Consider the following 26,694-nt stretch of genomic DNA (forward strand, 5'->3'; position numbering starts at 1 on the left):
TTTAAAATGCTTATTTAAAGTTGATGTTGGTGTAGGTTTAGATGTATGTATTTGCTGACCTATGCAGTTTCCAGTAATATAGTTCTGGTTCATGTATTACTAGTGGGAGCAAAAGAAACTTGGATGGTGAAGGAACTGGTAGGTTTCCCCTCCAGCATGACTTCAATGAAAATGTATGGCACATTCTCCTCAGAAAAGTGTGAAGATAGTTTGACACATAGAGAGAACCCAGGCACTGACCAGAAGAGACTATCTTTCCCTTTGGTCCAAGCTTATATTAGCTTCCAGGACCAGGGTCAGTCCAAGCTGTGGCACAAGTATTTAGACAAACCAGGGAGCTGGCCAACTCCCATCTTCTATGTTAGAAGCACAATGTCAGCCTGCTAAGAGGAGCCGTGAACCAGGCACTTTGTGAGAGGTGGGGTCTCCATTCTTTATCTATGTGCGAGTCGCTTCTGCAGCCAGCAATGGGTGAATTGGGACACAGTTTATTTGTTAATATCTACAGTAAATTGCTGTGCAATTTCACTTCAAATTTTGCAACAGCATTTGAGTGTTTATGAACTCAGTTGAGAAGCTGATATTACCTTAGAAGCTCACTTGGGGAGAGAACCAGAAAGTGACCTTTTCAAGGAAGCTATGATACATTTAAATTATATAATTTTTCACCCAGGTCAGAAAAGGACACATGAGCTTAATAGGAAAAAGTAAAGCTTGGCATTCCTGAGGTCCCTGACTATGTTCATTTGATAGGTTGGTTGGTTTTGTAGCTTCTAAACGTTATGACCATTTCTATCACTTGGCACTGAAAGCAGCTTACAACTAATGAAACATAACTTAATATAATGAGAAAATGCTCCAGATTCAAGGAAGTAATCTAAGCAAGATTATTGATACTATCCAGCAGGGAGATGTGAAGCCAGTCTTGGGAAGATCTACAAGAGTGAGGCAGTGGTATGCAGTGAATTTTTTTGTAGGGGAAAAGCTAGGGCCAGAGTGGGGGCTGATGTCGTGTGTGAGAGCATCACGCCTCCCTCCTTAAGCCAGGCAGAAACCTCCTAGGCATTGGGAAGGAGGCACCAGACTTTCATACTCTAATTTACCAGAAACATTTAGGTAACTTAGTCCCCCTAGTCCACTGACCACATGCTCCACCAGCCTCCTCCAGTCTGAGGGACACAAAACCCCTTATGAGGAACCTTCTGGGAGCTTCATGCCATGGGCAGGGCCAGACAAAAACAGTGCAATACAATGGATGTATTGTATCTTTGTACAATAAGGCTCCATCCCAGCCATGCAAAAGTCAGTGGTTTCTGCTCACACACCATCCTCCACCCAAGACAAGCAAGAACTATTATCCTAGTTCAATGACTGATTCCAGCTAGGAGGATTTGGAGGTAGTTGGGTGTGGAGGGACTGATTCTAGCAGTCGAATAGGGCCAGAGAGAGATGCAGACTGAAGTGGGGTGTGGCCTAGGGAGAGTCCTGAGGGCCAGATAGAAAGGTGTGGAGGACTGCAATCAGGCCCTATAACCAAGATTCCCCCCTACCCCTGAGCCAGGATATATGTACACTGTCAACCAAGGAGGGAATAGTGAATTCAATCAAGAATGCTCAATAGAAAGGCCCAAACAGAAGATACTGACTAAATAAAACAAATATACAATAAAAACCCTAGTTAAAATCAAAATAAAATGAGCAGCATCTATAACAAATAATGCCCCTCCTCCAAATCAATTCCAGCTATGATCCAAATGCCCGGATGAACAAAAAAAAAAAAGGCATGTAGTCTTCATTTAAATATTTATGCTGTGGGGACAAACCTGATATCACCTGGGAGGAAGTTCTTCTGCATGTGGGGATGCCACCACATATAAGATACAGACCATTTTTTAAAACAATATCTAATGATAGTGAATGGGGGTTGGGTCTTCAGAAGCTACATGATAGCACCACATGCTAGAGAAGGAAATGAAGGAGCCAGACATGGATGGACTACAAGGATCATCTACGCTGCATCATAAAGGCATTTCAGCTTCTACCAAGCTATAAGATATGCACAACTTTATTACCCATATCCGTATCTGTGTGTGCACATCAGTCTGCACATGTATCTTTATGTGCCCGGTATCTTTATGTGCAAGGTTAGAGGGGGGTTATTGGGTTGTTCTTGTTTCCATGTTTATTATGTATTTGTGTTTTTATAATGTGTTTTTATGTTGTGAACCACCCTGTGACCTGTGGGTATAGGGCAGTAAATAAATTTAAGAAATAAAATTAATACAGTGGTACCCTGTGTTACGCATGCGCGAAGTGAGCAGAATGCTTCTGCGCACCAGTGCGCACCCACATGTTGCGCACGCTCCTGGGAGGACTTCCGGGTTGCGGAGGTCTGTAAGTCGAACGTACACAACATGGAGCGTACACAACTCGAGGTATGACTGTAATAATGTCAATACCTTGCAAATGTTGGCAACTGGTAGGTCAGAGCATTAAAGGCTAACATTTGAGAATTTGGTTTTGGTTTGGTTTTGGGACTGCAATTTATATGAAGGATAGAAAATCTTGTTTGAAGGCCGCCCTGTTTAAGGACATTTTCAATGACTGATGTTTTAATGTATTTTTAATCTTTTGTTGGAAGCCACCCAGAGTGGCTGGGGAAACCCAGCCAGATGGGAGGGGTATAAATAATAAATGTATTATTATTGTCATGTTTGACCACAAAGATGCTGCTGCGTGCTTCAGCACAACCCATTAATGCATTTCTAGAGGAACAGGTTGCCCAAAGAGTTTAACTCATTCCAGATCTAGGTCAAGATCTCAGGGGTGGTGCCAAATTTAAGCCAAAGTCTGGCTGCCTCCAGACATTATTTTATAGAGTTTAAGTGATGTGAAAGGGACAAACATTAACTTCCTACCTTAGAGTATACAGGATCTTCCCATCATTCCATATTCTCAGGAGCTGATTAGGTGTAGTAATCCAATGAGCTTCTGCAGTTTTAGAATTCCTGAAGATAGTATCTGGGATCCATATTAACCCAACCATATTGCTGTTCAGGGTGAGACTTCTTTTCATGGTGCTGTTAAAACGAAGACGGCTGTCAGTCCATGTCTGAGCAAAAAATATATCAATTTGGTATTCCTGAAATGAAAGCAGATTAGAACCAATTACTTACAATTGGGGGGGGGGAACGGATCACCAGTTCGTAAATATATTAACATTTCACTTAAAACAATCCTTTATTAGCCCCCCATTCCAAAAAGAAAGAGGTAATATACTTGGTTAACTTGTACCACAGCTTTATCAATAGATAACAATAATCTGCAAAAAATGCTGAAAGGCTGAGTGCAAACTGGTTAAAGTCTGAAAGCAGAAGCTGCCTCACAACCTCTCTCTACTTTCCCAATTGAGGGTGGGCTTAATTCTGCAGTATATAAATTTTGGTAAATACATAAATAATAGGACTGTGGTGGTATTCTGGAGGGGGGTAGGGGGGGAATACCACAGATTGCATTACACATACAAACCCCCACTCCCAATGGCCGCCATATAACTATTATATCACTATGTGAAGAAGTGTGCATGCACACGAAAGCTCATACCAAGAACAAACTTAGTTGGTCTCTAACGTGCTACTGGAAGGAATTTTTTATTTTATTTTGTTTTTACTATGGCAGACCAACACGGCTACCTACCTGTAACTGTTCCTGCTCAAGATTGCCTTGTTCCTTAGTATTCCCAAAAGGAACCATGGCAGCTGGTTTGTACCAATAGATCATGTTTTCCGTTTATAGTTATAATCAGTGCTTTTCTTTCCTATTAAAAAAATGTTTAGGGGTACTCTCATTTTGACTCAAGAAAATCACCATTTTATAGTTCAAATCGGGGAAAATAAATACAGTAAATGGACAAAAGTACAAAGATTCACAAAATGTTTAGGGGTATGCATAACCCTGCGTCCCCCCAGGAAAAAAAAGCACTGGTTATAATGCTTTCTGGTGATGCCCCTGCTGTGGGAAAAAATATCTGAAAACAACGTTAAGATATGTTTACAAGAGTTCACTCAATGTTCCTGCTGTACAACCTAAATTTATTGAAGTGGTGCTTTGGGGGAGAAGACCAGTTTACTGGATTATTTCTCCCGATTCTAAAACTGCCAAAGCACCTATCTGTGCCCAGTGTAATCCTGACGAATCCTCTGTTCAAAAAACACTGCCATGGAGTGCAAAATATTTAGAAACATTTTAATTAGTTGTCTTGAATATCCCCTCTGCCTTTTTTTGCATGTATGCATGCACGCAAACACATAATAAAACACAGAACCCCTTGGAAGCCAAATAAGGAGTATAATTCATTAGGGGGAAAAGATTATGCAAACTTAGTAATAACTTCTTTATTTCTAAAAATACAGTTGGCAATAAAACACACGTGGCAACCCAGAAATGCTCCTTCTTTTCACTAATTACCTGGCTGACATTAGAGGTAATAGCAATGTTCTCTCCAACTTCCCCAAATTACAAAAGTTACCATCTGTTGCCATAGTAACTCTTCAGCCCCCCCCCTTCTATCGCAGCAACAGTTTCCTCAGTTGCTATAGAAACATATTACAACAGGTTCCTCTTTACAATACTGCCACTGTTCTTTCTCCATACTGAAGGATCTGGTCCTTGCCACTGATGATTATCTCTGTACATGACATTGGAATCTCCTAGAAGTGTGCCTTGTGCAAATTTATCATACAGTGGATTGCCCAGTTAGCCTGTACCAGTGCTGCAGTTAGCTGGAATCTGTAAAACACAGGTGCATGAGGCTAGTTTCAAAATTACTCCTTGTCTCTAGTACACATTTTATGCCTCTTTTAAACCCATTTCACTCCAAATCAATCACTTACAACATGGTTTTTCTAACTACTGGATTAATATAAATTTACATTACAAACAAGGATATTTTGCACACAGTTGTTCAGTAAGACTAGAAGAGAAAACTCAGGTTGCCCAGTTAAAGGGCACCTGGCGCCCTTGTGCAACAAACCTGCTTCAGAAAGCAAGGCAAAACAGAGCCATAAGGAAAGGGATGGGTAGATAAAGAGGAAAGTGGCCCTGTACAGGCTCCTTTCAAACAAATTGGAATGGGTCGATGAATGGGTCAATGCCACATAACTTCCATGCAAACTTTCTGTGAACAAATCAGGATGAATGCTCAATATCCAGATAATCTAGATTAGGTTCAATAAATAATTATCAACATCATAGCTTATCCGAATTAAAATATTCCAAGAGATTGCTGAGAATAAGAGAACCCTGGTGGTTTTAAGAGTGCAATCCTAATCTGCAGACCGATTGGCTGGAAGTTGTTTGGATGCAGTGGAAGTGCCCCTCTGCCAAATCCACCAGAGAGGATGCTGGTACACCTGTGGAAAGTCAGAAGCACTGGTGCAGCTTAAAATTGACTGCCTGCCAGCTCTGAATTCACAATTAAGTAACTTTGTACTAATGGTGCAACTGCTTGAATTGATTCTAACTCTACCCATTATGGCCTCGTGTCTTGCAGCCCTCCAGCTCTAATCAAATACAAACACCGAAGGTAAATGTAAATTTAATCAGCAGTCAGAAAATTTCCAGTTTTGCCCATTAGTCAAACCTCTTGAGAAAATCAAAAAATCAACACTAAGAACGTCTTTGTGTTTCAGTTGTAATTTGTAATTAAAGTGTTGTCCTTTTGCCCTTGTGAAGGAAGCCACATACTATGGCCTAGTATTTGTGGCTGCAGCATGGAGTCTGTTATGGCTGTCAGAGACCATTATCCCATATTAATGGTTTAAAATGCTCTCTGTTGCTCTGACAGATCTCAGGGGCAACTTTAAATATGAGGCAACACACCTCTTCAAATGGCAGTTCCTGGCACTACATGAAAGCTCTCTCAGAACGGTCTGTGTTAATTAATAATAATAATAATAATAATAATAATAATAATAATAATAATAAATAATAAAAGAAACATAATCACTGGTGATATAATGGGTAACTTTTGAAGATAACTCAAGCATCCACCCATTCCTCATGGCAACAGAAGGTGGTCCCATACCTTAGCAGAAGAAATAATGAGGGTTACCTCTGAGAAATTTAACTGAATTTCCCCTGCCTTCCCTAAGAATATTGCCTGAGCAGGAACGTCCAAAGATGTTCAGAGCATCATTTACCACCAAGGAGGCCTTCTGACACCTGCCACTCACTTTCCCTTCTTCAAGGTGAGGTTTCACTTTTCCTTTTGTTGAAAGTAAGGGATAGCACAAGTAAAACTCAAGGCTGAAGGAACGGGGGGCTTCTGATCAAGGTGAAGTTTGCCAACTATGCTTTTTACTCTTTGTAATTCATTTGAGCAAAGGTGCTCATATAGCCAAGTACCCCTGCAGTACTTGGATTTCTTACCCTATCCCCAACTCTAACTTGGACCAACCTGAGCGAGGTTTCCTAATTGACAGCACACTGTTAGCACAGGCCTCACACATGCACTCTGTGATTTGGCCTGGAAACTCACCACCAGTTCTGATGGTAGTTTCCTAGTCACATTTTAAAGATCAGCCAAGAGGGCTTCCCTTTGTAATGCCACCTCTGAACTAACTCTGCAAAGCAAGGACTCACAGAAAGGTGTCCCCTCCGGCTGCCTTCCAGCAATGAAATTCCCATCCCTGGGAGACTTGCCAAATGGGATCCATATTTAATGCAATGATTTAACAGCATTTTATCTATGCTTCATATTGAATGTAACTTGTACCAAGCTTCTGAGATTAGGTAATGCAATAAATAGAGAGGTGAAGTTCAGTGACCTGCTATTAAAATCTTTGCAATTCTAAAATGACTAGATGGTTCTAAAAGGGTTAGACTGCAGCTGTGTACACGTGACATTTAATTCCAGAATCAATGGAGACCGAGTACTTGTTTTTTCTACATAGTCCACACCCAATGAAGATCCATTGCATTTTATTTTATTTTGTCCCCAACAGCTCATTGGAGATTAATTCTGCATCAGGCTGCAGTGTATCTATTTAGAAACCAATGAAAACAGATGCAGGTGGATCCAGCAACTGCCCAATGATGTTGTGAGTAGGCATATTGTCGGAATACACTTCGTGGATCCGTTAAAGATCCGCGGTATATGCCAAGATCACAATTACCGCTTCCTTATTCTTTCACCTGGGGTATGTGAAGGGAGGAAAAGGCATGGGTAACCTGATCAAGGGGAGTTTTCAAATGTGTACCAAGTGACCACCCCCACCCTTATAGAAGGCAGGATCCAGAAGTCACAAAATCCTAGATTTTGACGGGACTGAGCATCGTCTAGTTCAACCCCCTGCAATGCAGAAATATGCAGCTGGATCGAACCTGCAACCATGGCGTTATCAGCACCACGCTCTTAACCAACTGAGCTACCAATCAATCTAGACTGAAAGCAGCGTGTTGAAGATGAGCGTGAACTCTTTTGGAATGAGAAAAAAACTACATTGTTGTGTGACAAATGGGATAGCGGATACACAGCCTGAAAATGCAACTAACAGATTGCTTTTGACAATCTCTGCAGGGTGAACAGATTCAAAGGACGACAAGAGTCCTGGGCTTCAAACAGGTCCTGAGAAAATGAAGTTTCAGTAAATGGAACAATCTCATCCCTGCAACTGTTAAAGGAGCAGGGGCCCTGTTCTTTTTTGCATCTGGCGGTCACCCTTGAACTTTGCTAGCTGTAGGAATCAGACCTCATGCACCATACTAGTATCACACTAGCTTGAGGATATAGATTCCTGTGGAGCAATAATTGGTGTTGGGCCAGTAGGCTGCTCATTGGGCTAATTATTTGGGGAATATTTTTCTCCTACCACATTAACTTTTTAAAGCCATTTGTCCTCTGATGTCTTTGATTTGAGGATTAGCATGCAGCATCAATGTACAGTCCAAACAAACAGCTCCAAATACTGTTAGTGGTGGTAATGAAGGATTGGAGTGGGAGGTTGGTGCAATCTTCTATCAAGAAGATAACATACCACCTTGCAAGCCAACCAACCAAATTATCAGAATGAAGAACAATCAAATCAAAGCCAGTGATTAAAGCCTAGCACCTGTTGTCCCAAATGAGAACTGGAAATATACTAATACATAGCAAAATCAGCTCTGCGCCTTTCAGAGACTTGAATTTAAAGTGTCTCATCACAGATGGACAACTTCTCCTTACAAAAGCAGTTTGATGAAAGCCATACAAGCAATTGTTATCTGCATAACAGTGAGGACAAAGTCTTAAGGAGGGTGCTAAGAATCCAATGAAAATGTAAGAATCTGATTTTTAAAACAACCAAAATTTTAAAAGACTGAACAGTAGAGGCTCAAATTCAGCTCAAATCCACTAAATCTACAGTCGCATGTTCACTTGCTTGAGGGAAAGCCTTGTTAATATAAATGTAACTTATTCTTGAGCAGGCACATACTGTATAGGATTGTGTTCAGATGTTCATTTAGCTCACTATCAGCTATAGAACTCTTAGTTCACTGTCAGCTGAAGATTTGCTTTTTGCACACCCATTTCATTCAAATACATTAATTTTCCTTTCCACACAAAAAGTCCATAAGGGGCTCTCTAGTTATTATTAATAAGTGTCAACAATATTTTTTCTCTAATCATACCTAACAACTTTGCCTCCAGTAGCTTCAACAACCTTGTCTCCATATTAAAGAATAATAAATCTTTTTGTCTTTGTTCACATAAGGATGTCTCCACTGTGGTCATATGTTAAAATAATATTCTGTAGTTATTTACTTATTGTGTATTCATTAATCCATATCCAGTTCCATATCTTCTAGTCCTATTTCTTGTTGCATTTGCTGTGGTTTTCCATCTTGGTTTTTTTTTTTTTTAAACCATCTCTTCCATTTATGCTCCTTCCACTCTTTTCCCAGAAAAGCACCAGAGGCTTGATAGCCTTTTCCTCTGAATTTACTCCAAATTGTACACAGAAGCCTTTCTCTTTCAACTCTAACTCTGTCAGTGTCGTAGTCCTATGCTGCCAGTCATGGCACAGCTCAGTGGAGGGAAAAGCCAGCTAACCACCCAAGTCTCAGGGAGGTACTTGCCTGAAGGTCCAGTTCTAAGGTCAGGAGTATCTCAGTTCATGTAGTCAGATGATCCAGGAGTCAAGAAAGCCAAGTGTCCAAGGTCACGAGAAGCAAGCAGCAGCAAGATCTGATCAGGAATAACAAATGTTGTTTCCAGCAACTGACTGAGACTGGGAAACCTGCTTAAGAAAGCTGGAGCCAGCTGGTTCTCATCAGGAGCAAGAAGGCTGATCAGCAGCAGGTGGAGTCACTTTGCCTTCTGCTCCTTCAGGCAGGCTGCTGCTCTGCAAGTGAAACTGACTCCTGGGCCATGACAGCCAGCTCAGTACAGTGGTACCTCGACTTACGAAGATAATCCGTTCCGAAGGCGCCCTCGTAAGTCAAAATCTTCGTAAGTCGAAGGCGCCATCTCGGAACGGAAGAAAACTTCGCCAGTCGAAAAAACCGCATTGAAAACCTCGTAAGTCGAGGTATCGTGCCGCCGCTTCCCCTTTGTAACTCGAAAATTTCGGAAGCAGCGGCCATTTTTCCACTTCTGGAACTGATTCGGAAGTCGAAAACGTTGGAAGTTGAGTCGCTCGTAAGTTGAGGTACCACTGTATGTATTTTCACCTCTCCATCCATGTCTTCATCCTAGTCCTCTAACATCACTCTGTCATTTGGTTGTTTCATTGCTGTAGACACCTGTGTGAAGGACTTCTCCATTTCATCATCTGCTGCCTCCAGCTCTACTATTTCACTCTCCTGTACTGGTGATCCTTTATCAATAATGTTTTCCAAAGCCTCTGTGTCTTCTTTAAACCCGCTTTCCATTTTATCCTTCTGTGGTCCATTTTCATTCACCATTTCATCAATCCCAGCTCTGATCTCTTTTATTTGTTCCTCCTATAATTGCTGTAGGATGCCAACAGTCAATGGAGTGTCTAAGGATATATTTGCCATACTGGGTGTTCTTGGACTTATTAATAGCTCAACTCCACTTTATGAACTTCCATATCCTGTCTCCACCTTAGGGTCTTCACAGCTTTCCTGATCGATCCATGTTCCTTTCCCACAAGGTGAGGTGTCATAAAGATAGTTAGAGAAATGGAAGCCTGCTGCCCTTATGCCTTGAGGGCTGTTGTGTGGTTTGGGGGCACCATTTTATTTCCTCCACTCTCTAAGTCACTCACTCCCAATCCAAGTTTCTAGGAACTCAAGTTACTCAATCTCCTGACACAGAAAGCAACTTTTACAGAGCATCAGAGGTTGATCCCTTGTACACTCTATTTCCCTTGAGCAAATTTGACAGGCAAGAATAATGACTTGACTTTCTTTAATAACCATATAATTATCTCTGTCAATGAGCTGTTGACAGAAGGTATTCAGTCTGCCATGTTCCTCCTCTGGAAGTCCCCGCCCTGTGATCTTCAGATGAAGGATGGCTTACTAACTAACTAACTAACCTCACTCACTCAGGGAAAAGTGAGGGTTGTGTCTTGGGAAGACGGGGTGCGGCCTAGAAGGAAATGCAGCCCTTAGCTGAAACAAGTTGCCCCCATCTCTTTAAACAAGAGCTCCCAAGAGTTTCTGGCATGACAAATTGCTGGCTATGGCACACTTTTTCCTCCGCTAAATGGTGCATCTTTTTTCATATGCAGCCTTGCTCTTCCTTGTTGTTTCTCACAGACAATCGTCACAAGCCATCATTTGTATTCGTAAAGGCGCTCTTTCGGCTGCTTTAAAATTCATTCTCAGTTGCACTTGCTGTGGCTTCATTGGTAATCCATTTCAAGCAGACTTCATTCTGTACATAAGAAAGCCCCAAACTATTGTTTGATTCACATTACATCTTCTTATTTTCCAGCCGGTTACCCCATCTCACTGACTGAGTACACTCACCTTGTCTTTGCCCTGTGGATCCTTTCGAGTCCTTCCGGATAGCATTTAAAACCAGTGGTTTTCAAAGTTCTCAGAAGCACAATCTACAAAACTCACATCTTCCGGTGCTTTGCAGACAACAACAACAACAACAACAACAACCAGGGATCCATGTGATTGTAGCACCCCCTAAAACTTATTTAGAACATTCATTTCTTACTAATCCCCCAGGGAGCTCTGGGGCGGGATTACATGGCCTTACTTTCCTCATTGTATCCTCCTAATAACCCAGTGGGGTGTTTTTGACAGAGAGAAACTGACTCAGTGTGCTTCATGGCTGAATGGGAATTTGAACCCTGGTCATAGCTGTCAACTTTTCCTTTTTTTGAGGGAAATTCCCTTATTCCAGCGCCGTTTCCCTTTGCAAAAAAAGGAAAAGTTGACAGCTGTGGCCATTTCCCAATGCAAAAAAACAAAGGTTGACAGCTCTGACCCTGGTCTCCTAGATCATAGTCCAACATTCTAGTCACTATACCACACTCCCTTCCACTAAGGATCACTGCCTTCTCCTCCTCACCCTGTTACACATTGCTGAAGGCTCTCTTCTACCTGCTGTATGTTGTATCCATTTACCGTATTCTGAAACTGGGGCACTATGGAGGCTTCCCACTCTGTGCAAACAGTGACATGTGACAAGGCCTTCTCTGTAGTGGCCCCACCCTGACTCTAGAATTCTCTTCCTCTGGAAGCCTGGGCAGCAGCAACTCCCACTGACAGGTTAACAACATTTTTTTAATCTTTCCTTTTGGAGTTAATTTGCAGCCACCAGTGCTTGTTTGGCCTCGGGGTGTTACTCTGCTATGGTTTTTATAAATTGCATTGTTGGAACATTCATTTACATCTTCTGCTCATTGTATTTTTGTACAACCTGGAAATCTCCCTAGGATTCTGTTGTCATGATGAAGGGTGGAATACTAATTCTGAAAAATAAATAAATCCAGCTTTGGGAGGGTATGGGTCATGAGGGGTCTTGCTGTTGCTTGCCCTCCTCCCAGTGCTATTTGGATATAAAACAACAACAACTGCATGTTAATTGCACTTACACAATTAACATCCTATCTAGTTTGGGTATGAGAGGACTGGGAGCCTATGGCCTTCAAGGTGTTGTTATGATTCCCATCATCCTGGAGCAACAGTATTGGCAAGGACTGATGTAAATTGGTTCAACAACATATGGTGGACCATATGCTACCCACCCTGGAATAGAGGATGCTGCCTTTTAAAAGTCACAGGTAGGTAGCCATGTTGGTCTGCCATAGTCAAAACAAAATAATAAATAAAAAAATCCTTCCAGTAGCACCTTAGAGACCAACTAAGTTTGTTCTTGGTATGAGCTTTCGTGTGCATGCACTTGAATCTGAAGAAGTGTGCATGCATACGAAAGCTCATATCAAGAACAAACTTAGTTGGTCTCTAAGGTGCTACTGGAAGGATTTTTTTTTCATTTTTCATTTTGTTTTAAAAGTCACTTTGCCCAACTTTTTATGCCCAGGTGGACAGGTAATATATTTTGCACACCATTCCAGAATCAGCCACCTTCTCCTTTCTATCAGCAATATGACTCCTCTTTACCTTTAAACCTTCCGTTTCAGGGGACTATGTGGCAGGAGTCCTGGTAGAAATCCGGCAGTGTAAATGCACCTGGTTCTAATCCACATTTGCTAAATGTGTTTGCTGTAAATATAGTGGTGCCTCTTCTGCGCTTTTTAAAGGGGTGGGCAAAAATGGACTGAAAATCTAAATGAAATGGTTTGAGCATTCTGATACACATCAGTCTCTAAAAAATGAAGCTCAGATCCACAAAGACATTGTGAGATATTAGAACACTGAAAGGGAAAAGCTGCATTTCTTTATGGTCTAGACTTTTTTTAAAAAATGTTCTACACAGTTGTAATAGTGTTTATCTCTGGAATTACAAAGAGCCAGGTGCCTGGTTTCAAAGTGCCATTTAATGATTCTGTTCTGCAGTCCCCTTGATTGTTTCTCCACCTAATATTTGATTGGCTTTATATACAAGTATTCATCTTATGATAACGATTTCTAATCAGTTTGGCTTCAGCATTTCTATTACAGGCAAAAATTGTCTGATTTTATCGCTTCTGTTTATCTGAATTGTGCTGGTTGTTCGTGCCCTTTATCAAGTAGCTGCAGGTTTGAATTGCAAGCTGCGATACTTTTTGTCTTTTGTGGGTGTCGATGTCAGGGTTATCAGATCCACCGGCTAACTTGTACATAAAGCTGGCTCAGCCATTCCACAATCGTCCTTGGTGAGAAAGAGCTGTACCATTGCACATTGTGTTATTAAAGTGCACTGTCATATTGAACTCCTTGCCACTAGGCTGAGGCCATGAAAGGAATGTGTGGGATGAAAATTACAGCTAGTTGCGTCTGCATTTCGAGAGCAGCGATGATAAGATTGAATTACTTGACATATTCTTTCGGAATTAGCAGTCAGGATTTAAAAGTGCAACCATATATCCACCAGAGATCTGAGTTAATGGTGTGCGCCCAGTCTTAACTTTGCCATTTTCTTACTTGATTGTTTATTCATGCACCCTTCACGTTCTATTTATGTAGCTATTTGTCTGTAATAAGAAACAAATTTGGAGAATGAGGGTACTTAGTTAGAGCGCTCATTTACTTTCTGCAGTGAAGATTTGAAATATGGGTATCTACATTAGGAGTCTGATAGCACACTTCGAACGACAATTGCTATATTCTGCATCGGGGTGGGGTGGAGACCATGGCATTGTATGCCATTGGCTGGCAGTGGCAAGACCTGATGGAGCAGTGCAGCCAGAGTTTGTGCCAGCCAAAACAGAAGATGGACAGAGAAAATGTGTTGTGATGGCAGCGGGTCCTGTGCCACCCAGGTCCTGCCCCCCCCATTTCATGGCTTTTGTGGTCACTGCCACCAGCAAGAGATTCTACCATACTACCATTCCATTTGATGGGCACATTTGGGGTGTTTCTTCCTAGTGGTACTTCCCCACTGAAAGCAGAGCTCTTATGCTTGCAGAATTAGGCAGGGCTGGGTGGAGGGACATTTCTGACCCATCCAAACCCAGTCCACCACAACAGTTGGGGGGGGGTGTTGGATGGCTCAGCCCATACAGAAAATGAAGACAGAGATTCCAGAGGCATCTAAAGACTTGGGGGGGGGGCGTCAGTTCACTAATTTAGGCAACTGAACATAGCTGTCAACTTTTCCTTTTTCTTGCGAGGAATCCTATTTGGAATAAGGAAATTTCCCTTAAAAAGGGGGGAAAGTTGACAGCTATGGAACTGAAACCTGGTCATGACAGCTACACCATGCAAATAACCATTTGTGCTTGATGGTTGACACATTTCCCCAAATGAGTCTATGCAATCGTTTTATGAGAACTGTTCACAAAATCTGACGGTTTAGTACCTTCATCTGGTTTAAGCTTTACAGTTGCTTGAAAACTAATAAACAGCTTGAAAGTGTTTGCTGGAGTGCAATTCACCAAGATCATCTCCCATGTGAATCCTATTTCAATAATTGAATTGGCACAGATGCTCTCTTCCATTATGGCTCTTCCATCGGCATCTCTTAAAACTCCAAAGCCATGCATTGCATCACCCAATAGTCAGGAACACTGGTCTCTTTAACATATACCTATGCTTATTGCCATGTAGTTGTTGTTAGTATTTCCTCTACTACCTATAGGCCAACTGCATGTTACAAATACGACAAGACAGAGGTGCTCTTGGTCAGTCAGAAGGCAGAAAAGGGAATAGGGATTCAGCCTGTGATGGATGGGGTAACACTCCCTCTAAAGACACAGGTTCACATTTTGGGTGTGCTCCTGCACTCAGCCCTGAGCATAGATGCCTGAGCATGGCCAGGTGTGCATTTGCACTGTTAAAACTAGTGCACCAGCTAGTGCCTGTTCCTTGAGATGTCTGATTTGGCCACAGTGACATGCACCTTAGTTACATCCTGTTTGGATTACTGTCAAAACAAAATAAAAAAATTCTTTCCAGTAGCACCTTAGAGACCAACTAAGTTTGTTCTTGGTATGAGCTTTCGTTGTGCATGCACACTTCTTCAGATACACTGAAACAGAAGTCACCAGATCCTTAAATATATTGAGGTAGTGGGGAGGGGTATTACTCAGAAGGGTGGTGGGAATGGGTGATCAGCTGATAGGTGTGGAAAACCTGTTGACGACTCTTAATGGCTGTAATTAGTCTTGCAGGGAAAGGCAAGGGGTGAGATGGCTAAAGATAGCTTTGTCATGTATAATGAGATAAGAATCCAATGTCTTTGTTCAGACCAGGTTTCTCCATGGTTTTAAGTTCCCTCACTATATTTAAGGATCTGGTGACTTCTGTTTCAGTGTATCTGAAGAAGTGTGCATGCACACGAAAGCTCATACCAAGAACAAACTTAGTTGGTCTCTAAGGTGCTACTGGAAAGAATTTTTTATTTTGTTTTGACTATGGCAGACCAACACGGCTACCCACCTGTAACTGGATTACTGTAACACACTTTATGTGGGTCTGCCTTTGAAAAGTGCTTAGAAACTTCAGGTGGCTTAGATTGTTGCAGCCAGATTGTTGACTGGGGCTGGTTTTAGGGAGAATACAACTCCCTTGTTGTAACAATTCCACTTGGCCATCAGTCTGCTTCTGGGCATAATTCAAAGTGCTGGTTATGACTTAGAAAGCCCTCTGTGGGTTAGGTCCAAGTTATGTGAAATACTGTATTTCCTCCTACAAGCCTGCCCAGGTTCTGAGACTTTGTCCTGGCAGCAACAATATTCCCTGCTTCTTTTTTTCTGGCTGTGTGGCTGCTGTCAGCCCAATGCCCAAAAGGACTTCTGAAGAAATACTAGTTTTGAATCTAAATAGATTCCTTTTAGCCATATTGGAATTGTAAACATATGGACACTGCGGTGTAGCATATTGTTGTCATATTTTAATAGGAAAACAATCAATATATAGAACAAATGAAATGCAAACAAATTGGAACATCAACAAGGATTGCTCATTTGGAGGTCCAGATGCAGCAGCATTTTAAACAAAACACTGCCCAGAATTTAGTTCCTTGATGAAATGCAAAATGTGTGACACTTTATCAGTAAGATTATGGTTCTGTGAAATTATTGTTTTTACCATTCATTTTATTGTCAGCATTACTTTCCGGCTGAACTGGTTCGTTGGAGCATTAGCAAACACAGCACTTATTCTATCTAGATTTCCAGCAAAGGCAAACGTGCAACTGCTGGGAATATCATTGAAAAATATAAAACGATTAAAATTTGCTAGCCACTTTTGACTATACCAGATATTAAGATGTGCACACTGAGGACCAGGCTATCAAATTTCAGAAGGCTCAAAGCTAGGGCTGCCATTACTTAGGGAGGGAGGTTACGAAAGGCAGTGCTTTGTCCAGGATCTTAGGCAAGTCAATGTAAAAAAAAGGAAAAGCTCAACGAATTTGGGGTTTTTACTTACTCTGTCACACAAAGGAAGGCTTCCTCAAACTTGGCCCTCCAGATGTTCTTATGGTCCTGCTAGCTAGGGATCATGGGAGTTATTTTTTTTAAATTGGGTTTTATAAACACGAATAATGTTATACGAATAAGTATACCAAGTTTTCTCATGTCATTTGTGTATCACAAAAATACCATAATAAAAGTGGAAAAATATCTACAACATAGGTTTCATTATTAGTGGTCAATGTATAAGTTCTTGGTTTATAAATTGGTTTAACCAATTAGGATGAAGAAGAAGAAGAAAGAAGGGGGGAAATGGGAGGGGGAGTGGCAAATGGGGTGGGGTGGGGTGGTTATGTTTCTATTATTTTACTTAGTGTGTGAGAGGGGTTGTGTCAGTGTTACGTGTATGGGTTCTCTTACTATTCACTTGTATTTCTTTGGTGGTGAGAGGTTGGGTGTGATTTAGGGTGTGGGGTGGGGTGGTTATGTTTCTATTATTTTACTTAGTGTGTGAGAGGGGTTGTGTCAGTGTTACGTGTATGGGTTCTCTTACTATTCACTTGTATTTCTTTGGTGGTGAGAGGTTGGGTGTGACTTAGGGTGTGGTTGGTTGTCTTTGGTTGGCTGTAGTGATAATTGTTTTTGTTGGAGAGTGGGGTGTGAGTGTGTATTTTTGAATCAGGTTAGCTAGATTGATTTGTATGTTGTCAGAGGAATCTTGTTGTTTTCTTTTTGGGCTGTGTATGTGGTTAACAAGGTGTGCTGAGGCAGATCAGGGTGTCCCTCACCTTCTGAGAAGCTCTGTTCCCTCACTTTTCCCAAAAAAGTTGAGCATATGGTTGGTTTTAATCCCTTTCGGGTTTTTGAGAAACAAAACCCAGCTAACTGGGGCAATGCCCAGAGCTTGAGATGGGAGGAGTGAAGATGAGAGGGGAGGGAGTAGAGAATCTTTCATTTTACAGGCAGGTCTAACTTTTAATCACAGTTTAAAAAAAAATCTAGCGTGCACCAATCACATGGATTTGGGGGGAAACAATAAGCAAGAGTTGTTCTTCACATGAGTTGTCATTCTCCTCTGAGTTTTGGCTGTGAGTGCAAGGCATAAATAGTAGAGATAGACAGTTAGGGTGGCCTGCCTCTTTCTCAACTGTCCTTTTTCCTAACAAACAACTAAAAACTACATTGTTCTCTCTTTTCTCTTTATGCAAATTTTATCTACCTGTGTAAAGAGAGAGAAAACGTTAAAGCCATTTTAAAATTCCCCAATTATACTCAATAGGAAAGCTTGGGGTTTAACCAATCACAAATGGAATTGAATAAAAAAAATGAATCAGAACAACACAGAGTGGATCCTAAACAGAATGGGCTGCTTCCAAACATTCCAGATGCTGGCACAAGGCAAATACTGTTGTCATTACACATCCATAGTATTTGTGTTGCATTCCTGGTGGATGTCCAATTGGGTGGGCTCTGAGTTCTTACTTAGCAGCCCTTCGGTACTCCAATCCTGAGGAAAGCATGGCCATAACTACCCTGAGAAATGGCAGGATATGAGGCTGGAGGAAGGGCAGGATATGAGAATCTTGAATAAACAAGCAAACAAAACAAATTAAAAAGGCAGAAAACAGTACAACAAAGGTCTGATAAATGCTGTGAGCTGAGTACTCTGTGAAGAACTGCTTGCTCATCTGAAATTTCCAGAGGCTCAGCATGACGGATCTCCTGGTATCCAATCAGTTTTATTGTTTGCTTTACCAATGCTAATTTGAAGCCATGGCATTTTCTCAACCCCTGAGCCAGTTGCAAGAATTCTTCATTAAAGTTGCCTGACATCTACATTTGCAAAGAAAACACGACTCAATGAAGTTGTGTTGGCAGATTATAGGCTGTACATTTTATATGAAATTGAAATAGGGTAAATTCACATAGAACTTAAATTGCAACATGAGATGAAATGTTACATGAAATTATTTATCAGTGTTCAGGGTACTTATTTCTATATGAGCTTCACTGGTTAAACCTGCAATATGAGCACAGACAAATTGCACTATAATGCACATATTATGGCATATTATAGCTGCTACTAAGATCTATTAGTAGCAACTATAGAAAGCCATGCATTGATTAATAAATCAAGTCTTCATAGAATATTTGCCCCTTTGTAAGAGTGCATCTTACTTATTATTAGTGACAATAATAATGTAGCATATAATTTTGTCCTTCCCTCAAGATTGTAATCTATTTTACCCAGAGGTAGAAGCTACAGCTGAACTCCATTTCTGTGCCGTACTCTCAGGCTATTTATAGCTACAACAAGGAATCTATGAGCTTTCTGTCTCTATAGAAACTATTGAAAACAGAGTCTCTTTATTCTCTTTCTTCAATTGAAGCAACCAAGATTGCTTTGATTTCCTTGTTTTTGTGATACTCTGTAGAAGTGGATAATTTGGGCAGACAGGTGATTTCTCTCCATGGGGGGTTGGGGGTTGGAACCTTGATAAAATTTAGCATATGCTAGGTTATTGTTCATTATAGGAGTGACTGCCAGGGAGGGGTGGTAGCACATAACTGGCCTCCCGGTGGCAGTTTCACTGCTGCTTGCTGAAAGTAAGGGTGTTGTTGAGGTGGTGGGGAGGTCAGCATTGTATGGGCACCCTTGTAAGAGCACTGGATTGGTTTCATGTTCAACATCCCCATTGCCTCTCCCTTCCTACTCTCCCTTCTGATAAGTGGCAGTAACATTCCTGCCAGGAGTCTAGGTGCATGATGTTCTCCCTCCTCACAAGCCATTCCTAGTTCAACCTCTGTGAAGTGTTGCCTTTGATTCAACAGTGTAGTTGTGTGAGCAGAACTGCACTCACTCGTACAAGTGACTCTCCCTTCCTGCTGCAGTCCTCCACAGCGCCCATCACACTGTTCTGGAAGATTTGCAGCCCTCAGGAGTGGATTACCAACAAGGAAATATTCCATCTTCACTGAATATGAATTTGGAAGAAAGCTGGGTGTATGCCTGCCAAAAGACTATCAGGACCAAACTGGGCCCAATCTCATTTTGGTCTTTCCTTTGGGCTCCACAAGTTGGGATCTCACCACTGTTCTTCCCACCCACTCATACTTTCAGTGACTGGTGAGAGGCTAGCTCAACCTTGAATAAGGGGGTTTGGGATTAATGTTTCTCTCTGGAAAATGGTGGAAAGAAGGCTTGTTTGTGTTATACAGCCACTGTAGTGTACAGCATATGAGATTTCATTTGTAATACCTATCTGAAAACCATCTAAGCACATTTTGTCTCCAAAGCATTAGAAAAGTTCCATATAGACAGGGAAATGTTGGGTGGGAGAAATTGCATTCAACATTTCCGCATTTATAGTGAGTGCTCTGTGTGAATCAGAACCATTAATAAAGTTTATATAGCATTATCCTCGAAGGATTTTGCTAGCAATACTTGACCAGAAAAATAAAAATGAGACAAGAAAACAGAATTATCAATCACATACTTCGGCTCCAAACTCCAACTCTTTTCAGAATGCAAAGCTATACTGTGAGAATCTTCACTTGATATGCAGGGGAAATCTGAACCATGCTAGACTCTTTTCTGAATGGCATAACCAGACACTGACTGAAATAATGCATAATTGTTCCTCAGAACAATTTATTGAATGAATGGGACTGATTGGGAGCCAGCTCTATTTCAGTAACTGAAACAACGGAACTGACTTCATAATCAACACACACTCTTTTCTTTCCATTTTTAAATGCTTTTTGGAGGCAGGGATTCCGAAAAAGACACTTGGGTAGTGCTCTGCCATCATGTCTAAAAGATGAAGTCAGATTGGTGAACCTCAAGTTGGGTGGGAAATTATGTCCCTCCTATATACTGTGATGTTATCAAGGAAAATTCACATTCAGCTCATTTAGTGCCACAGACAGATTTTCAGCAGCACAGTAGCTCAGATGTCACCAGCTTGGTGCTTTGAACAATAAGCTCCATCATTTCTGTCCCACAACTTCCTCTTTCCTAAGAACTCAAAAAAGAAGAAAGCCCAGATCTTTGGAAAATGTACTCTTTGGAAAAGCTGAGGTTTGTTGTTTGGGGCACTAAATCACCAAGGCAACAAGCCCAGAGAAACATCCTTTACACATCCCGTCTCACTTATCAATGTTTACATTTACACCAAATTGACCATTTAGTACAAGAAATAATTGAAATGTGGGAGGGTTTTTTGTTTTTTTTAAAGAACTACATTTCCTAAGATTTGCTCTCAGTTTATTTTTTAAAAAATAGATTGCAGAAATAAGTTACGACATCAAGGGAGTCAGAATAATTGGCAAGCAATTATGTTTCATGTTAGTCAAGGTTGTAAGGGTAGTGGAGAAACAGGAATAAATAATGGGCTTCTGAGTCTGTATCTTGCAGACGAAAATGTACATATTGGTATAGGACAGAATGTCCAATTTTAAAAGTTAGATGGCAGATGGTTCTTACACACGTCTCTGCAGACCTATTCCAAAAAGCACCCAAGGATCACTGCATGCATTTTACAGTTGCTTGCCTCAGGCATTAAAAAAGAAAGAAAGATATTTGCATATATAATATATGGCAAGGAGTACTCAGAAACTAAATAAAAAATTTCATGCTCGAATCTACTTAAGAGCAAAACAGCCCCCCAAAATTTAAGAGGTTGGAAAACTAGCCCAAAGCATTTCTCATAGCTAATTTGATGTTGTTTCAGTAAATATGGATGGTCAAATCTGTGAATTTCATTTTCTCTCATTTTTCCTGGGTTCTTCACTTTTATATATCAATTTGTGATAAAAACCTAATTTAAGTCTTTGTGAAAAATCATCCACATGGTTGTGTGAATTTCTCCTAATCTATACATTTTGGCCTAATATGCACATTTTCAAAACTAATGCACTGTATTGTCATCAGTGTGTGACTTTTTGTGTGTACTTTGCTCCAGTATACATGCATTTCAGTACATATTACTTAGCTGGAGAGCTTTGGTACAAAATTTGGAGAAGTGAGGATTTTGAACGGTGGCTGTGTTTCAGTTCTCGTATAGTTTCTGAAAGAGAATTACCAGGTTCAGCTTTAAATGGGAACTAAATCTAATCTCCCCTGCCCTATCCCTAATGACAAGTTTTATGTCTGCTCCTTGAATAAAGGTTGCTAAGATTTTGCTGAAACCTCATGAATGACCAGTTCTCACCAGGGTAGGAAATAAGAGCCTAGGTCTCTAGAAATATTTGTAATCTGAGTTTCTCCTGCCCACAGGCATTTACAGCATGTAATATCCCACAAATCGGGTCCTCCATTCAGGGCCGTCTCATCCATAGGGGCTGGTGGCGCGGCACACCAGGGCGCCGGGCCCCCCAGGGGCGCCCCCGCGAGCCCGCCGGCATACCGGGCTCCCCCTCCCCAACCCGCCCCCTGCCCCCGCCCCGCCCCCACGGGCGGGCGGGCAGGCTGCAAGCCGGCCGCCCTCGCCTCCTGGAGCCCCAGCTGGAGTGCACTCCAGCTGGGGCTCCGGGAGGCGAGGGCGGCCGGCTTGCAGCCCGCCTGCCCGCGGAGGCGGGTTGGGGAGGGGGAGCCCGGTATGCCGGCGGGCTCGCGGGGGGGTCCTGGGGGGGCCCGGCACCCCTATGGATGAGACGGCGAGCGCCTGCCCCTCATCCCCCGCCCGCCGGCGCGCGAGTGGTTCAAGTGGCTCGGGGCACCAGGCTGAGACAGTGGCAAACGAAGGCTAAATTGCACCGGGGTGGGGCAAACCCCCAGCTGCCCATGGGTGGCGTTGCTTTCCCATTTTCTGTTTCTCCCCCCTCCCTTTTTCTGTGCGGGAATTTTCCAGCGGGAGCTTTTCAGGAGCGAAGTTGGGCTGTTCCCTTCTTTTGGCGCTCTCGGGGAAATTGCGCTTTGCAAATAATCTCTCTCTTCCCTGCCTCACCCTGCCCTGCCACTCTCCCATCGTCCAGTGTGCATCCTCTCCCAAACCCAGACACCCCCTCCTCTCTCCTTTCCCCCCAGCACAGAGTTCCCCCTAACGGTTAACGGGGGAGTGAAGGGGAGGGCGAGGGTAGGAGAAAGTGCAAGGGCATGTTTGCAAAACGGGCAGCAGCTGAACTCTCGTACAGTGTGAGATGATGATTAATAAAGAGGAAAAAGGCACGGCGAGGGGAGGGGGCTTGGAACGGAACGTGTTTGCAGCAGCAGCTTTGGGTTCGGGAGGAGGGTGAGCGTTGATCATGTAATGAAATAATAAACCGAAATCCTGAAGTCTGATTCTTGGAGGGGGGAACGAGCTGGAGAAGTGCGCTCTGTGCAATGCAAAAACCCAAAAACACGCACATGCACACACCCACACACCCGCCCCTTCTTGAACGTCCAGGTCTTGCAGAAAGATCATAAAGGAGGGGGAAGGAGGGAGGAGGAGGAGGTGGCCAAGGCAATGGGAAGTCCCCATATGATGGTGGTGCAGGGGCTGCCTCCTGAAGCAGGGATCTTTGTGCCATGGGGCACTGCTGCGTGCGTGTGGGGGCGCCGAAAGGATCGTTGAACCATGGCACCGGATAGGCTTAAGACGGCCCTGCCTCCATTAAAAGAGGGCACGTGTTGCGGTGCAACCGGCAACCCAACCCAGTGTTGTGGGGGTAATTGGAAATCATGGCCACAACCCCTGATAGGTCAGTCCCGTGTTGCTGGGGTGAAATCTGGCCAATGGGGCGTCGTAAAATACAGCAACGCGGGACCTATTTAAGCCCATGCGAGTCTGTTGAGCTTCCTCTTTGGGGCCTTTTGCATCGCAACACCCACCCACATCACCCTATATTTAAGGCTTGCGCTTGACCTTGCTATGCTGTCGTGTGTCGTCTGTCGTTGGGAGAGGGGCACGGCGGGAAATTTCCCCACTTGGCTGATTGGCTGGTGCCATTTGGGTTTTGCCTGCCACATAGCAAATCGTCACAACTTGTAAGTTGCGGATAGGCTCTGGTTCAGGTGATAGGCATGGCATGTGATTTGGCCACACCTATGCAAATACAGGATATTCTGGTACAGGAATCCAGGAACTCATTGGTTTGTCGGTCCCTGAAAGGGGTCCAGCCGGTGCCCGAGTCCCGGGGACATCAGGACAGCTGATAGGTACCCCTACCAGCAGCTGTCCCTGGTGTTCATCCTTGTCTGTCCTAAGAACGTGGCTCTGGGACAGCTCTGCCTGCATGGGTGCAGGGAGATAGTCGAACCAGAACCTATGCAACCACTCACCTGGTTGTAATCAATAAAGTTGTGGCCTAAGTTCTGCCAAAAACCAAACCAGATATCTGTCTCTTGTGCAAATTTATTTGGGGAGGGTTAAAGGTCTAAACATGCAATTTCCATTTCCACAGTGCTAATGATGGAAGTTGAGTCATTCCCCATTCCTCTGCCCATGTAACATGTACTGTTATTAACATATGGACCTGGAACATTCTGCAAAGCAAAGCATGTGTTTGACCCTAGATTTATAGAAGCAGGGCAAGAAGCAGGAACAAATTAACAGATTTTTTTTTAAAAAAACAACATTAAAAATTTGGAGAATTATCCCTGACATTATATATCTATAATAGGCATGGACTTGTGAGACACTTGACTGTAACTGAAGGACAAGCTGATGTTTGAACTTGGCAGAAAAGTATTGTCATTTAACATTAAAACTAGGATGCCCCTATGGACATTTTTAGATTAAGGAACAAAAGGGATATATAGGGAAAGAGGAAATTCTTTTTTTTTTTTAAATGGGCTCTCCTCTTTGCTGCACATGATTTTACATACCAGGTCATAATGAGATGCTTTGGCCTACCTCTCACAATGCAGCATACATCCCTTCTCGTATGCGACACAATTTTCAAGGCAATTACCTACTTCCAGCTTTCAGCCTGCCCTCAGAAAGATATTCCCACTTAAGGATAACCGACTTTTATAGATAATTGGCAGCGCTCTTCGTGGATTCATTGCTGAGACCGAAGGAAAGATAGCAGTCTTTATTACAAATGGGTCGACATCAATGGGTTCAGTGGAAACACTCCTTTAAAATGGAAGATTTTTTTGGGGGGGGGGCGGACTCAACAAAAAAGAACCCTAAAGAAAACGGGTATGGAAAACGATCTGGGTAGAAAAAGGAAAAAACTTATTTCATGCCAGGCTGTGTGTGATTGTATATCAGGAGTGGCTAAGCCCCAGTTCAGGAGCCTGATTTCTCTTCCCCACCCCCTACCCCACAAGGCAATTTTTCTGAGCTCCAAGACCATACTAATTTGGGTGGCGGCAGCAGCAGCAGCAGCAGCAAAGATAAAGAAAGTAGATTCAAGGCTGTATCCAATGTAGTGCTATATGAGTGTTCCATTAGCACCAGAATTTCTGCTTGTGCGATGAAATATTCTCTCCCAAACTACCCCACTCACGCCCCCTAAGTATGTTCTAGGCATTTACCCTAACCCTCTGAAGAAGTTTTGGGAAGGCCATTGGCTGAACATGGGGGAAGGAGAGAGGAGAAAGTCCCATCACACAAGCAGAAATTCTTGCACTGATGCTTGCATTCTTTGAGTGCTGCCCAGCGCTTGGGTTGAACAGAGCCCAGTGCTCTGATGGGGATGAAAATCAATCCCTCCCAAAAATGATGTACCGTTGGTATCTAACACCAAGTAAAATTGCGAAAATGTATAGAACTAGTTCAAATCTGTGTTGGAAATGTAAAAGGAAAGAGGGTACCTTCCACCATATGTGATGGTCTTGTGGAGTGGTAAAAGCTTTCTGGGAAACGATATATAATGAGTTGAAGAAAATTTTTAAGAAAACTTTTGTCAAAAAACCAGAAGCTTTTCTCTTAGGTATAATAGGTGAAGAGATACCAAAAGAAGATAAAAGACTTTTCATTTACGCAACGACGGCAGCAAGAATCCTTCTAGCCCAGAGATGGAAGGAGGGAGAAGTGCCGACCAGAGAAGAATGGCAGACTAAGTTAACAGAGTATGCAGAGATGGCGAGACTGATGGGAAAGGTCAGAAACCAGGAAGATCAAGTATTTTTAAAAGACTGGAATAAATTTTAATATACTTAAAAGACCACTGTAAAGAGTTAAACTCATTGGCAGCAATACAGTGACACTTGTAATGTGAAATGAACTTTGGTAACTATTGATATATAACAGATAGATAACGGTAAAAGATGCAGAAAAAGAAAAAAGAAAATATTTTATTTGAATATGGAATTCATGGAGGGAGGGAAGGAGGTCCGAAGGTTTGAAAGAACCTTTTATTTTAATGTTTTGAAATGGTTAGTTAAAACATATAAAATTATGTAAAACCAATAAAAAAATTAAAGGGGGAGGGGGAGAAATTCAATCCCTCCCACAAGTCCTCCCATAGATTGATGAGCAAAGAGGGGGTAACAGCCACTGCCTGTCCTCAGCTGATCTGTATGGATTGGCTGAGAAGCAAGACTGTTTACCTGTGTGCGCATGGGAGATGGAGCATGGCCACCAGTCACCACTGCCATGTGGTCTCCAGAGAATAAGTCAAGAGAGGCTATGGATCAGGGCCCCAAAGCAGGTGGATATAATGGTATTGTTAGCATTATTAAGAGGGCTCCAACATTCAACTAAAAACCGATTTACCAAATGAAAAGACAACAACTAGATTTCATCGTGGATAGACAGCCAGCCAGAAAGAAAGATAGAAAGATGATTTGGGGAGACTTGTAAGGAAAAGCTAGCTGGACTCGATTCATAGAACATGTATAAGAGATCAAAGGAACATAACAGGGCATGTTAAAATATAATGTATATACTGGTCCTGCAGCATTTCTTTGTAAACTTTTCTCCCCTTGAAACATGAAGCAAAACTGCACTATATCTTGACATCGTTATGCTGTCCATTTCACCATTCCACATCAGTGATTGCCAATGATGTGGCATGATGCTAGAAATACGTAAATATGGCATAATGGAAGGGAAACATGGTGTCAATTTTGTCTCATGTAAGGAAGGGGAAAGCACATTTCCTCTGCTATAAATTATTGTAATTATGGATGTAAGAAGGCACTGTTTTCTATTCTGCTCTGCATAGGCTGCATAAATCACTGTTGCCATTCTGCTGCAGTTCATCTTCCATCAAAAGCTGTATTATTTGTTTCCTTCACTGTGGTGAAATCACACAACCTGTGGTGAAACCA

The 26,694-nt window shown here is 42.3% G+C and overlaps 1 protein-coding gene across 4 annotated transcripts in view; it reads right to left on the reverse strand.

Annotated features, from left to right (window-relative positions):
• Window positions 1-26,694, reverse strand: part of GABRG3 (gamma-aminobutyric acid type A receptor subunit gamma3) — a 282,385-nt gene that overhangs the window by 121,168 nt on the left and 134,523 nt on the right. For all 4 annotated transcript variants that reach the window (XM_033147527.1, XM_033147526.1, XM_033147524.1 and 1 more), the window contains one exon: window positions 2,919-3,142. In XM_033147527.1, coding sequence (XP_033003418.1) covers window positions 2,919-3,142 — 224 coding nt within the window. The remainder of the gene's footprint in view (window positions 1-2,918; window positions 3,143-26,694) is intronic.

The sequence above is a fragment of the Lacerta agilis genome, chromosome 4 (genome assembly GCF_009819535.1).
Source record: "Lacerta agilis isolate rLacAgi1 chromosome 4, rLacAgi1.pri, whole genome shotgun sequence".
Taxonomy (NCBI): domain Eukaryota; kingdom Metazoa; phylum Chordata; class Lepidosauria; order Squamata; family Lacertidae; genus Lacerta; species Lacerta agilis.